The 15,390-nt window shown below is 43.3% G+C and overlaps 1 protein-coding gene across 6 annotated transcripts in view; it reads left to right on the top strand.

The window, feature by feature from the left end:
* The window catches only part of AGL (amylo-alpha-1, 6-glucosidase, 4-alpha-glucanotransferase), a 148,507-nt gene that overhangs the window by 118,160 nt on the left and 14,957 nt on the right, over positions 1 to 15,390 (top strand). For all 6 annotated transcript variants that reach the window (XM_040360178.1, XM_040360177.1, XM_040360175.1 and 3 more), the window contains exons 29-31: positions 3,277 to 3,389; positions 6,282 to 6,493; positions 13,673 to 13,770. In XM_040360178.1, coding sequence (XP_040216112.1) covers positions 3,277 to 3,389; positions 6,282 to 6,493; positions 13,673 to 13,770 — 423 coding nt within the window. The remainder of the gene's footprint in view (positions 1 to 3,276; positions 3,390 to 6,281; positions 6,494 to 13,672; positions 13,771 to 15,390) is intronic.

Consider the following 15,390-nt stretch of genomic DNA (forward strand, 5'->3'; position numbering starts at 1 on the left):
AAACTTGGCTCGCCGAGATCCTCGGCGGCTTCACAAGGAACTCGACGAGCAAAACGATGTGTTTTGCTCGTCGAGTTTCTCGGCCGTGTGTACGGGGCCTGAGAGTTTGTCATCTATTCACAAGGAAAGAATAAGTTAAGCTTTTGAGGCTTTGTTCACACTGCAGCGATGCGGGAACCCTGCGAATCCACTGTTCCTGCATCGCATATCTCCTGGTGGCAGTTCACACTGCCCTATGCAAACTGCTGGGAGTGTCAATTGAAAGTTAATGACACCCCCCAAAACAGTTTGCATATCACAGTGTGAACTGTAAATTCGGACGGGAATCCGATCCGATTTTGCTGTGGACCAGAAAAAGGGTCCTGTGCAAGTTTGGTCCGAATGCGATGCGAATTAAGCAATACTATCTGTATGGATACAATCGCATTACACAGAGATCGCATGTGATTTGCACTGATGTCGGACCTTGCACCAGTGGTAACCGGCCCTTCGAACCAGTAAACACCAGACGCAGTTCCGTTCAGTTCTGTGTGCTTTTTTTCTGCACAAAATGCATGCACAGGGCCAGATCCACAAAGCGCGGCGCTTCTTTACGGCCGGCGTAGTGTATCTCAGATGCACTACGCCGCCGTAACTTACAGCGTATTTTCCGTATTCTCAAAGAATTTGCGCCGTAAGTTACAGCGGCGTAGTGTACCTGTGTCGGCGAAAGGGCGCGCAATTCAAATGAATGAGATGGGGGCGTGTTTTATGGTAATACGTCTTGACCCGACGTAAATTACGTTTTTTTCTGAACGGCGCATGTGCCGTCAGTGGGGGTATCCCAGTGCGCATGCTCGAAATTAACCCGCAACAAGCCAATGCTTACGATGTGAACGTCATTCTACGCAAAGCCCTATTCGCGAACGACTTACGCAAACAACGTAAAATTTTCAAAATTTGACGTGGGAACGACGTCCATACTTAACATAGGATACGCCTCATATAGCAGGGGTAACTATACGCCGAAAAAAGCCTTACGGAAACAACGTAAAAAAATGCGCCGGCCGTACGTACATTCGTGGTTTCGCCGTATCTAGCTAATTTGCATACTCAATGCGGAAATCAACGGAAACGCCACCTAGCGGCCAGCGTAAATATGCACCTTAGATCCGACGGTGTACTAAGACGTACGCCAGTCGGATCTAGCCCAGCTTCAGGCGTATCTTGTTTTGTGGACACAAAACAAAGGTACGCCGGAGCAAACTAGAAGTTACGCGGCGTATGAATAGATACGCCACCGTAACTTCTTTGTGGATCTGGCCCACAGTGTTTTCCATGTATTCCAATGGCTCTTGTTGGCTCTAGTTCACACTATGCAGTCAGTTTCTGCACCGGAAGCTGGCTGGAAACTGACTGCATGGTGTGAACTAGAGCCAACTAGAGCAATTGGAATACATGGAAAACACTGTGCATGCATTTAGTGCAGAAAAAATGCACACAAAACTGTACGGAACTGCGTCTGGTGTGAACTGGCCCTTAATGTCCATGCATCCTAATACTATGGGAAGATTTACTAAAACTGGTGCCCTCAGAACCTGGTGCAGCTGTGCATGGTAGCCAGTCAGCTTCTAACTTCACCTTTTTTATTAAGCTTTGGCAAGAAAACCTGGAAGCTGATTGGCTACTATACACAGCTGCATAAAATAGATTTTGCACTCTCCAGCTTGAGTTAATCTCCCCCTAAGACCCCCTTTGTGCTTAGCAGAGGCTATTTCCAGCGCTAAAGTGCCTGAAAACCGCCTCCTAGTCATTCAAGTGTGACTTTTCACATGTCATGTGCACTTGCCGGACATTCCGAAAAGGCTTGTAAGCAGTATCTTTGGGGCGGTTTGGAAGCGCTGTATTTAACACTCCCAAAACGCCCTGCCCATTGGAATAAATAGGCAGTTCTTCTGAAGTGCCTGAAAAGCTATTTGGAAGCGCCGCAGCACGGGAGTTCTTAACCCCATATTTGGGGTTAAAAGCACCCGCTAGCGTCCGAAAAGCGGTGCTTTAGCGCTGACGTGGACACAGTGTGTAAAAGGGGTCTAATACCTAGATTCAGAGACGCCGCCGCAACTTTAAGGCGGCGTAGCGTATCGCTTTCCCCGACTTGTTCATTCCCCGACTTGTTCATTCCCCGACTTAATTGGGGTAGGCGGTACACTTTGGTGGGGGTGGGTCAGCCACACCGTGTGACCTTTGACCTCTGGGAACCCGCCTTCTGACCTTTGACCTTTGGGGGAGGTCCCTGTTCCAATTCCTGAGTCCTAGCCATATTCTTCAATGGGAAACCCGAACCCTAACCCTACGAGTACTGTATTCACAAAGTACTTGCCTCCTATCTTACGGCGGCGTAGCGTAAATGTGGCCGGCGTAAGCGCGCCTAATTCAAATGAGGATGGGGGGCGTGTTTTATGGTAATTACTCGTGACCCGACGTGATTGACGTTTTTTACGAACGGCGCATGCGCCGTCCGTGTACATATGCCAGTGTGCATTGCTCCAAAGTACGCCGCAAGGACGTATTGGTTTCGACGTGAATGTAATTTACGTCCAGCCCCATTCACGGACGACTTACGCAAACGACGTAAAATTTTCAAATTTCGACGCGGGAACGACGGCCATACTTAACATTAACTAGGCCAACTAGGGGCAGCTTTATCTTTACGCGGCGTGTCTCTTACGGAAACGGCGTATATTTACTGCGACGGGCGCACGTACGTTTGTGAATCGGCGTATCTAGTAATTTACATATTCTACGCCGAACTCAACGGAAGCGCCACCTAGCGGCCAGCCTAAAAATTACACTTTAAGATACGACGGCGTAGGAGACTTGCGCCGCTCGTATCTTAGCCTAATTTAAGCGTATCTGGTTTCCAGAATACGCTTAAATTTACGACGGCGCAGATTCAGAGTTACGATGGCGTATCTACTGATACGCCGGCGTAACTCGCTCTGAATCTGCCTATAAGTCTAGACTTAACTATCCAGTACATGCATGTTTTTTTCCCCAGTATATTAAAGTGTTATTAAACCCTCAATGTGAGATGCAATATACTGTATACAGTACTACAGGAATTACCATGTTTGCATTTTGGTTTCTGTCTGCCTGCCGCCTGTTTACATTCTGCCTTAGAAGTTTCTCTGTAATCTATATCTGTTTTGAGGGTGGTTACACTGCTTTGAATTCATAGTCTGCACTACTAGTGTGAATACAGCAGGTGGCGATGTTTCACTGTTAATTTCTTATTAGGGATGGATCTGCAGTAGAGATTGTCGGCCTTAGTAAATCTACCATGCACTGGTTAACTGAGCTGAGTAAGAAGAATGTGTATCCATACAAAGGCGTCAAAGTGCAGAGAGAAGGTGAGAAATTGATACAACTTTTAAAATCCCAAAGAATGTATAGTGTGCTATCTATTTCCTGCTTTCTCAGGTTCATATTGTTATTTTTCACTAAGGTAATTAGAAGCCCTGTTTAAATATACAAACTGCATATTTTCATTTATTTGCACAGTGTTCATATATGTAGATACCATACTTGCAATGTTTTCTTCATAGTTGAGTCTTTACAAAATTCAACTGCTAAATATTGAAAGCACATCTTATGCCGCGTACACACCATCACTTTATGTGATGAAAAAAAACGACGTTTTGAAAAACGTCAATTAAAATGACCGTGTGTGGGGGAAAACGTCGTTTTATGTCTTGTGAAAAACGAAAAAAAAAAATTGAAGCATGCTTAAATTTTTTGTGTCATTTTTCAAAACGTCGTTTTTTGTGTCAATTAAAATGATAGTGTGTGGGCAAAACTACGTTTTTAAACCCGCGCATGCTCAGAAGCAAGTTATGAAGCGAGCTTCAATGGAAAAGAGTGCTGAACGTAACCGCGCTTTGCTAGAGCATTTTGAAAAAACGATGGTGTTGTAGGCAACGTCGTTTTTGAAAATGAAGTTTCAAAAACGTCGTTTTATTTCATGATTTAAAATGTCGTTTTTTTTCATCACATAAAGTGATGGTGTGTACGCGGCATAACTCTTAACATTCTAGTAGAGAAGACATATTTAAATTGCATCTCCCCCTTTCGGAAATGTTGATATTGTGTAGTGGGGCAGTAGAATAATGAGCTGTCAGCTATCTTTTTGTTGTATAGTAATATGAAGGAGGAGCGCTGGGCTCTTGGTGTGGCATTTTACTATTCCTTTGTGGGTTTGGATGGCGCTCACCTTCCATACAGGGACCCTACAGTTAGTCTTTGTAGAAACAAAGAAAACAAATGATGAAATCACAATCCCACTACAGGTGTCTAGAATGGCCTTTAATAAATGTTACAATCTGCATATTTATTTTCTTGATATAAGCCTTTGGTTCAGAAGTCTTAGATCCCTTTCACACTGAGTCGTTTTGCAGGCACTATTGCACTAAAAATAGCGCCAGCAAACCGACCTTAAACAGCCGCTGCTGTGTCTCCAGTGTGAAAGCAAGCCTGAGGGCTTTCACACTGGAGCAGTGCGCTAGCAGGACAGTAAAAAAAGGCCTGCTAGCCACATCTAAGGCGCGATGTGTATACCGCTCCTCCACCACACCTGCAGAGGCGCTTTGCGGTGGTTTTTAACCCTTTCTTGGCTGCTGGCCGGGGGTAAAACTGTCCCGCTAGCGGTCGAATAGCACCGCAAATCCGATGGTAAAGCGTCGCTAAAAATACCGGCGCTTTACCACCGATGCACCTCCCCCAGTGTGAAAGGGGCCTTACTGATGGGGTTGTGCTTCTGTAATTTCTTATTTTTGAACGTTTTTTAAAGTAATTTGTTTTTTATATTTTTTTTTTCCAATAAACTTAGCCTATATCATCCACCATTTAAAAAAAAAATGCTATTGTCTTGTATCATTTCTTTAAAGTGGAACTTCACTCTCCACATCAAGATTTATTTTTTAATCCTTGTGCTGGTAGCATTGGTTAATAAATTGAAAAGTATATCATATTTACGTGTTTTAACTTTTATTTACATTTTAATAATTTTTTACATGTGTTCAGTTAATTCCTGGTTTCTTGCCTAGACAAATGATGTCATACATCCCAGGAGTATTCCAGAGGGTCAATGACTGAGTTATAGCAAAACCTTGGTTTGTGAGCATAATTTGTTCCAGAAACATGCTTGTAATCCAAAGCACTTGTATATCAAAGCATTTTTTTTACAGGGTATAAAAGAGAAGAGAGGCGCCTCTAAGGCCCGGTACACACGAGCAAACATGTACGATGAAACCGGTCTGTCGGACTGTTTTCACCGTACATGCCTGCCAGAGGGCTTCTGTACGATGGTTGTATTAACCATCGTACAGAAGTCCGCGCGTAAGCAATACGCGGGGCGTGTCCGCGTCGTCGCCGCGACGATAACGCGGCGATGACGCGGAGACGTGGGCGGGCCTGCCATTTAAAGGCTTCCACGCATGCGTCGAAGTCATTCGACGCATGCGAGGGACGGCGGGCGCTCGGACATGTACGGTAGGTCTGTACTGACGACCGTACATGTCCGAGCGGGCAGGATTCCAGCGGACGGTTTTAAAACACGTCCAGGAATATTTGCCCGCTGGGAAAAGGCCCGGCGGGCAAATGTTTGCATGGAATTCGGCCCGCTTCATTAAATGTAACCTTATTTCTACACTTAGAGGCTCCTCTCTTCTTTTTTTTACTCAGTTTTTACATGACGCTACTCTTATTTCAAGACATTGCTTGTATATCAAGGCAAAATGTATTAAACCATTTTGCTTGTCTTGCAAAACGCTCTCAAACCAAGTTATTCTCAAACCAACTTTATACGTAACTCAGGAGTCTTTAGGATGGGAGGAGAGGAGGAGGGATTTTCTCAGCTAAGCACACTCCCCTGCATGATTGCTTGAGCTAAGAGCAGATGGATTCCAGAAAATAACGGTTGCATGAATCATTTGCCCTTACTCAAGATGGCTACGGTTATAGCTGCCAGGACGTGTTTTTCAAAGTAATTTCTCAACAAAATAAAGCATTGAGACATAGAGGGGAGAAGGAGTTTGCTTTGAATATTAAAAATGAATTAAATAATGTTTTTGGTTTGTGGTGTTCAGATGCAGTGGAGATCTTCTTCAATGGTCTACAACACATGCCTGTAATGTATGATTATACATTCTTGGCAGAAATGTCAGTAGCGCTACAATGTGTTTCCTGTAGATGGTATTAATTATGGTTGCAACATCGTTGATTCTTGTTTCTGCTTTTTAATTCAGGAAGAGAGGTGTTAATAGCTTTCTCTGAGTGGAACCAGCGCATTCAGGATCATTTCGAGAAGTTCTTTTATGTCTCAGACGATCCTTCGGACCCCAATGAACAGCGTCCAGATCTGGTTCACAAACGTGGCATTTACAAGGACAGCTATGGAGCCTCCAGCCCCTGGTGTGACTACCAGCTGCGGCCAAACTTTCCTGTGGCCATGGTCGTGGTGAGTGTGAAATGCATGATTTCATTTAGGAGACCTAAAACCACCTGTTTCCTAAATATATTCTCCAGGTTCATTTACATAGAAATATAAACTATTCTCAGGTACTCAGGTACTTTAAGTCCTAGGAGCACATTTTTGATCAGTTTGACAATCAATATAGTGAAATTATCAGATTTGATATGCAACTTGAATGATGTCGTTTTCCCAGTAGGAAGTTTTCTCTTTTTTGTGAGGGAGGAACAATGTAAGCAAGGTATTATCTGCAAACCTCCAATTAATGTTTGAATCATAATCACGACACTACTTTTTCCCTGTGCTTGCATTGGAAACGTTGGAGCTTCAGCAACTGACAGTCTCTTTAAAAAAAAAATCCAGTTTGTCCTGAGCTAAAATTGCTGCATTCTGTTCATTTCTGTATGGTTTTCAAGTTTTGAGATACTGTATATACTCGAGTATAAGCCGAGTTTTTCAGCACATTTTTTTTGTGCTAAAAATGCCCCCCTCGGCCAATGCCGCGTACACACGATCATTTTTCGGCATGAAAGAAAACGTTGTTTTTCAGCATGTCCAAAAAACAACGTTTTTCCAACTTCATCATTAAAAACAACGTTGCCCACACACACCATCGTTTTAAAAAAATGATGAACAAAGCGCGGTGATGTACAACACGTACAACGGCACTCTAAAGGGGAAGTTCTATTCGCCTTTTGGCTGCTTTTAGCTGATTCCGTGTTAGTAAAAGACAATTTGCGCTTTTCTGTCTGTTACAGCGTGATGAATGTGCTTACTCCATTATGAACGGTAGTTTTACCAGAACGAGCGCTCCCATCTCATAACTTGCTTCTGAGCATGCGCGGGTTTAAAACGTCGTTTTAGCCCACACACGATCATTTTTTACAACCCGAAAAACAAAATTTTTTAAAACGACGTTAAAAAATGCAGCATGTTTGAATTTTTTTTGGTCGTTTTTCAGAAACTGAAAAACGATGTGCAGCCCACACACGATCATTTTAAATTACGTTTTTAAAAACTACGTTTTCTTTCATGCCGAAAAATTATCGTGTGTGCGCGGCATTGTACTCGAGTCACCTTTTTGCGCCTGATCTCCTGGATTTTTCAAAGTCGGGCACCCCTGCCATAGACTCCCATGTTAAACGGTAATTTCTCCGGTAAATTTGGGGACCCGGTACCAGTTCTCCTCTACAAGTGTGCAAAGTTTTCTGTCTGGGGGACTTATGGCCGGGGAGCATCGATTTTTCAAAGCCGGGCACCCCTTCCATAGACTGCCATGTTAAATGTAAGTCTAGTTATGGACACAGTGAGGCATTGGCACAGTGAGGCATTGGCACAGTGAGGCATTGGCACAGTGAGGCAAAATGAGGCACAGTGAGGCATGCACATGGACACCCTAGGCTTATACTCGAGTCAATACGTTTCCCATTTTTTTGTGGTAAAATTAGGTGCCTTGGCTTATATTCGGGTCGGCTTATACTTAAAGCGGTTGTAAACCGCATAAACTTTTATTTTTTTAAAACCTGCAAGGCAAAAGGCATAGTCGGCTAGTATGCACCGCATACTAGCCGATTATGAAATACTTACCTCGGAACGAGGTGACCACCACTTACCTGGTCCACGCCGAGCAGGATGTCATCTTGCTTCGGCGTGTCTTCTGGGTATCGCCGCTCCAGCGCTGTGATTGGCTGGAGCGGCGATGACGTCACTCCCCCGTGCGCGCGGGAGATTTAAAATCGGCAGGGTCCGGCGGATGCCGGTCCTTTCGCCGTGGATTCCCCCCTGCGCATGCGCCGCCCGCATTGTGAGGGGAATATCTCCTAAACCGTGCAGGTTTAGGAGATATTCTCCTTACCTACAGGTAAGCCTTGTTATAGGCTTACCTGTAGGTAAAAGTCAAAATAGTGGGTTTACAACCACTTTAAGTATATACGGTATCCTCTGGCATCCTTCTTCACCACCAGATTTTCTTTGTCACTAAAGTCACATGATCATGATCAATAATCAAACAATCCATAAGAACCTACAACAGAGCCGAAGGTGGGGTGTGCCTTCCTATTTTATAGATCATTTAGTGATTAAGTAAACTACAGCACTACAACTACATATAAATGCTAAGTGCAATAATAATATGACAAAGCTATCATATACCTCATAACAGTACAAACTGTGCTCTAAGAGGTGATGTGCTACACAGTACAGACAAAGATACTGTGTCAAATATATATCCACAGGTGCAAATCAGGACATGCAAGCACACTTGGGAAGCTTAAGCTGATGATCCGTCCCTCTTGGTAGAAAACCACCTTTTGGTATCAGGGGATTGTATCCTCATCAGTTCATAGTGCTGATTTATTGCCAGTCTATATCAAGATAGGTAAAAACACGTGGGAGGCTTAAGCTGATGATTTGCTCCTCCTGGTAGGCAATCAAGTATCAAGAAGTGTTTCCTCATCAGTTTTTTTAGTGCTTATACAAAAGAGACCACACATAAAATCATGTATTCCTAAATAATACAATCACTTTCTCCGGTATAGTGGTATTACCCTATGTTGGTCTTTTTTTGTATGAGCTCTATGAATTGGTGAGGACCAGGGGCGGACTGACCATTGAGTCACTCGGGCACTGCCCGAGGGCCCCATGCCACTAGGGGGCCCCATCCGGGTTGCCAGGCTCAGTAAAACCAGGGACAGTATGTAAAAATCTGTGTTTTTTTTAGATCTGTCCCTGATATGTCCGAAAATGACATGCTTTTAATGTGAATATCCCAAGATTTTAGCTGCCCGCCTCTGCACTACCTCCTGGCGTGGTGGCCATCTGTAAGCCAGAGGGGCCCCATACTCTTCTATTGCCCGGGGGCCCCATGAGTTGTCAGTCCGCCCCTGGTGAGGACACACTTCTTTGATACTTGAAGGTGGTTTTCTACCAGGAGGAGCGATCTTCAGCTTAAGACTCAATACTTGAGAAGATTGGCGATTTAAATTGGAGAATGTATATCCATTTGTTCAGTGGAGAGAAGCACTTTGTGATTTGCTGGGATTTCCACCTGAGGAGAGATTGATGTGGGCATGGAGTGAAGGAATAACATCGCTTCAGTTGTTATTTTCGACACTTTAGAGGAGATTTACTAAAACTGCAGCACTCAAAATGTGGTGCAGCTGTGCATGTTAACCAGTCAGCTTCTAACTTCAGCTTGTTCAATGAAGCTTTGACTATAAAACCTGGAAGCTGATCTGGTGCCGCCCTGCAAGTTTTAGTAAATCTCCCTCTTTGTTTCATTTTTAACACAAGGGATGTTTTCTGGTATCTGTGGATATATATTGAATACATAATCTTTGTCTGTACCGTGTCACACATTATCTCTTAGGCCCCGTACTCACGACCAAACATGTCTGCTGAAACTGGTCCGCAGACCAGTTTCAGCAGACATGTTCCGTCGTGTGTACAGCCGCGCGGACAGGATTCCAGCAAACAATTGTCTGACAGACCGTTTCTGAGCAGACAACTGTTTCCCGGACTTGCTTTAAAACAGTCCGCTGGAAACCTGTCCGCCCGGACATGTACGGTCGTCTGTACAGACCTACCGTACATGTCCTGCCGCCCGCCATCCCTCGCATGCGTCGAATGACTTCGACGCATGCGTGGAAGCATTTTCAAGGCAGGCCGCCCACGCCGGCGCGTCATTGTCGCGGCGACACCGCGTCATCGACGCGTCGACACCGCGGACACGCCCCGCGTATTGTTTACGCGCGGACTTCTGTTCGATGGTGTGTATAGCCATCGAACAGAAGTCCCCAGGCAGTCCCCGGCCAGACATGTCCGATGGAAACGGTCTGCAGACCGTTTTCATCGGACATGTCCTGCCGTGAGTACAAGGCCTCAGTGTACAATTTATATTACGATATGATAGCTTTATAATATTGTCATTGCGCTTAGTATTTGAGGTTGTTGCGCTGTATTTTTGTTAACTGTTGTTGCACATATTTGGGGATTTATCATTTTTTATTTATGATGCACTAAAGCCCCATACACACGGGCCGAATATCAGGCAAAATGAGCTGATACAGTACATACCAGCTGACATTTGGCCTGTGTGTACAGGTCCTTGTTTGACTGAAGCTGATCTCACGATCGCCTTCTGTCAAACGAGCATGTTGAAAAACCAGCAGCCAATCAACATCTGATCAGCACTCACAGCCAATGGCTGCGAGCGCTGATCGGTGTATTCAGGAGGGGGGGGATAGGGGGGATATCCCGCTGTTAGAACACAAAAGCTCAGCAGGGAGTTCGCTGTACTAACTCCTCAGTTTATTTTTTTTGTGTGTACCAAGCTTAACACTCAAGGTGAGGTTAACTTCATTATTCAACGAAATATGTGCCAAGAAGTTTGACAATATAAGTACCTACGTTATAAAATCGTTATAAAGAGAATATGTTTTGGAGGCTATTGCAGACTTTAATGCTACTGTACAAGGACATCAACACATACATGATCTGTAAAAAAAAAAAAAAAAAAAAAAAAAATTTGATTAAAAAAAATTATAAAACAAATTGAGCTTTAGAAGGGCTCTATAAATGCTCTATATTAGATGGATAGCGATACAGTGATGGCAAAAGGATGATACTTGTAACTTGTCACACAACATAGATCCAAATCCAAGAGCCTGTATAGCCCTAATGTATATCCATGCTTAAACATATTATCCCTTTTTATTATGTTCATTTCTGTTTTATCTGTTATTATCTTCTTATAGATAAGTTTGCTCGCTCTCTAAAAACTTTATTTTAGGCTGGGTTCACACTAGTGCAAATTGGATGTATGTTTCTCTGCATCCAATTCACAAAGCAGTAGATTGTGATCAGCTCTCTATGGAGCCGGTTCACATATCTCTGGAGCGGCTCCAGTGCAATTTGCATAGGAGCCCTGTACGTCTTTTGGTCCATTTCAGGTCCGAATTAAGCCCAAAATTCTGTCTGAAATCGGACATGAAGTGGTGAACGAGGAGGACACACCAGACTCCTGCTGTGAGCCGCTGCATGCTCATATGTGAACCCAGCCTTAAAATGCTTTTATCAAAGTACTGTAATAAAAATACAATTTTATTAGATCACGTATGTGTTGATGTCCTTGTACAGTACCATTGAAGTCTGCAATAGCCTCCTAAAAATATTCTCTTTATAATCATTATTCATATTGTTCTGTCCCTATAATGTGACTTTATTGACTTGGCCACGGTGGAAGTGAATATGCAAGTAGGTTAGCAATACTGACATATTGGACAACAAGGAGAGTAGGGATCCTATGGAAGATCTGTTCCAGGGAGAGGAGGAAGCAGTATGTGAGCAAGCAAATGTGGATTTATTATTGTGGAAGAATTTTGGACTACCATATTTGCCGGCGTATAAGGCCACTGGGCGTATAAGACAACCCCCTAATTTTCCAGCTAAAAGGTTGGTTTTGGGATGTACTCACCTATTAAGACGACCCCCTTCCGACTCCCCTCACTTTGCCCATTGCCTACCTCACTGTGCCCATTGCATACCTCATTGTGCCGATCTCCATACCTTATCCCTGTATGCAGAGTCAGACTGTGGGCGTCCATTGTTCAAAAGCCACGCCTCCTCCTCCTCCTGTTCCGTGATAGGCGGAACACTCAGTTTCCCAGCAGAGCCTGTGTTGTGCCTATCACGGATGTCCTCTCGTCCGAGGCTGAGGATGTCCGTGATAGGCAGAACACTGAACACAGGCTCTGCTGGGAAACTGAGTGTTCCGCCTATCATGGAACAGCACGAGGAGGAGGCACGGCTTTTGAACAATGGACGCCCACAGTCTGACTCTGTATACAGGTACCGGCGTATAAGACGACCCCCAATTTTTGGGGGATATTTTTAAGTACAAAAGGTTGTCTTATACGCCAGAAAATACAGTAGAAGAATAAGAGAATTACTCCTGCTAACAGAATGAGAACTTTAACCTCCCTGGCGGTATCCCCGAGCGTGACTCAGGGTGGTTTTTCCATGCCAGGATCGGTATCCCCGAGTCACGCTTGGGGTAGATGTGCAGCGGCGCGGCTTACCTGCTCGCTGAATCCACAGACAAGTTACTCCCCTTGTCCCTGGATCCTGCGATGCATCCCCGCTGTGTGAGCGAGCGGGTCCTCGCTTGATTCACAGTGTCCCCGTGTGCCGCCGTTCTCCGTTCCCTGCGACGTTCAAATTCAAAAAAGTAAACAAACACATTACATACAGTACTGTAATCTTATAGATTACAGTACTGTATGTAAAAAATACACACCCCCCTTGTCCCTAGTGGTCTGCCCAGTGCCCTACATGTTCTTTTATATAATAAAAACTATTCTTTCTGCCTGCAAACTGTAGATTGTCCATAGCAACCAAAAGTGTCCCTTTATGTCAAAAATGGTTTTAGAGCAGCTAGAAAACAGCGATAATAAATTATAATCACTTGCAGAATTGAGCGATAGCGATTTGTGGGGAAATTCGTCATAAAAAAATAAAAGTAATGACAGCGACAATTCTGCAACTGAGCAAATTTCAGTGATTTTGAGTTGATAACATTATTGAATAATTTTTATTATAATTATATTATTATTTGTTATAATTATTTATAATTATTTATTTTATTATAATTTATAATTTTGTTTTTAAAAAAAAATCATACCCGGGATGCCTACTAGACTCTTGTTTGGTCAGATTTAAATGAGTTGTTCCTAAGAATTGCAGGCCTACAGTATAAAACGCCAAATTTCCTTGCAAAATAATTGTACCGCTTTTGGTACGTAATTCTAGACAGAATCATACCGCCAGGGAGGTTAATAATAATAAGAATTGTGAATGCAGGGGACGCAAAAAATCTGCATGTGCAAATATGGCTGCCCCCATCTGGTATCATTTGACAACTGACATACAGAAACAAGGTTTTTAAAACATTAATATATATTGGTTATGATTTTTCCATCTTTTAAATGTTTATCTGTTTATCCCACATTTTGTAAAGCAGTCTCCTCTATTATCCCTGAGGTTGCATGGTAAATGCCCTACATTTTTCCTTGTAATAATGACCCTTTTATGTTCCCTGAGGCAGAATTATATGCGGCAGATGTTGTGAAACAACATCATATAGATAATTTTCTTCTACATTTATTTCAGGCACCAGAGCTTTTCACCCCTCTTAGAGCCTGGAAAGCTCTTGAGAGTGTACAGAAAAAGCTTATGGGGCCTCTAGGAATGAAAACTTTAGACCCAGAGTAAGTGTTTCAAAACAGTATTGTTTTATTGAACGTATTTATTAATGTATTCTAAAAATGATCTTCTATCAGAATGTTTCAGTTTTGGTTTGACCCTTTCGCTGCCAGGCCCTGTGCTCCATTTTTACACTCAGGTGGCCAGGCCATTTTTGCAATTTTTTCATTGCTTTTTTTATTTTACCCTTAGGCCCCTTTCACACGGACGGATAGAATGGTGCTTTTAGCTGCGGATTTTCTAGTTTTCTACCGCAGCTAAAAGCACATAATGCTTTCCTATGGCCCCATTCACATACAGCGTTTAGCTGCGATTTAGTTACATCCGGTTTGGTGCAAATAGAAAAAATAGAATTGAATGCGTCCAGGAGCGATTTAGCGCAGCTATATGCACATAACCGCAGGTAATCGCAGTCTTTTGTGTCAACTGCGGATAGCAGCGTGAGAAAAAAAAAAAGAACAGGAAGCACATAATAATGAAAAAAATAAAAAGGCTTGCTATGGGAATGACTACCGCAGCTAAACGCGGCCGCATGTAACCGCACGTAATCGCAATGTACAAATGCAGCTAATCGTAGTGCCTGGAGCCTTGAATTTCACAGAACATTTACATGCTTTTAACTGCGGCAAAACAGCCGTCCGTGTGAAAGGCGCCTTATAGCTTTCATAGTTTATTAAAGACCCCCCAAACCATATATTTTCTGAAAGCACATGACCAGTAAAATACAAATGGGGTACTACAGATTTTTAGGGCACAATGATATTTGCACATCCACAATGTTTATCGAACAATATTTGCGTTTTAAAATATCCTAAAATCATTATTGGCAGATAAAAACACAGTACATTTTATAAACTTCCTACTAAATATAGAAAGCTTAACCTGTATTAAGTTAGTAAAAGACAAATATTTGTAATTTTTAAAATCGCGCCTTTTTGCAAAATGGTGAAAACTGAACGTACGCAAAAATGTAAATAACCACATTTCCCAAAAAATCGGAAGGTTTTCATTGTTCCCTTACAGCTTTCATAGTTTGTTAACTACTTGCCGACCATCCGCCGCAGTTATACGGCGGCAGGTCGGCTCCCCTGCACAAGAGCCCGTAGCCCCCCCGCTCGTCCCTGATCCCAACGCGCGTGCCCGGCGGGTGCGATCACCGCCTAGCACACAGCTCCCGGTCCTGTCAGGGGAGAAATGCCTGACCATTGTATGAACAGCGATCAGTCATTTCCCCTAGTGATTCCACCCCCCCTACAGTTAGAACACACCCAGGGAACTTACTTAACCCCTTCCCCGCTCCCTAGTGTTAACCCCTTCCCTGCCAGTGGCATTTTTATAGTAATCCAATGCATTTTTATAGCACTGATCGCTATAAAAAATTGCCAATGGTCCCAAAAATGTGTCAGAAGTGTCCGAAGTGTCCGCCATAATGTCGCAGTACCGAAAAAAAAATCGCTGATCGCTGCCATTACTAGTAAAAAAAAAATATTAATAAAAACGACCCCCTATTTTGTAAACTCTCTAACTTTTGCGCGAAGCAATCAATAAACGTTTATTGCGATTTTTTTTTACGAAAAATATGTAGAAGAATACGTATCGGCCTAAACTGAGGAAAACATATTTTT

The sequence above is a fragment of the Rana temporaria genome, chromosome 7 (genome assembly GCF_905171775.1).
Source record: "Rana temporaria chromosome 7, aRanTem1.1, whole genome shotgun sequence".
Taxonomy (NCBI): domain Eukaryota; kingdom Metazoa; phylum Chordata; class Amphibia; order Anura; family Ranidae; genus Rana; species Rana temporaria.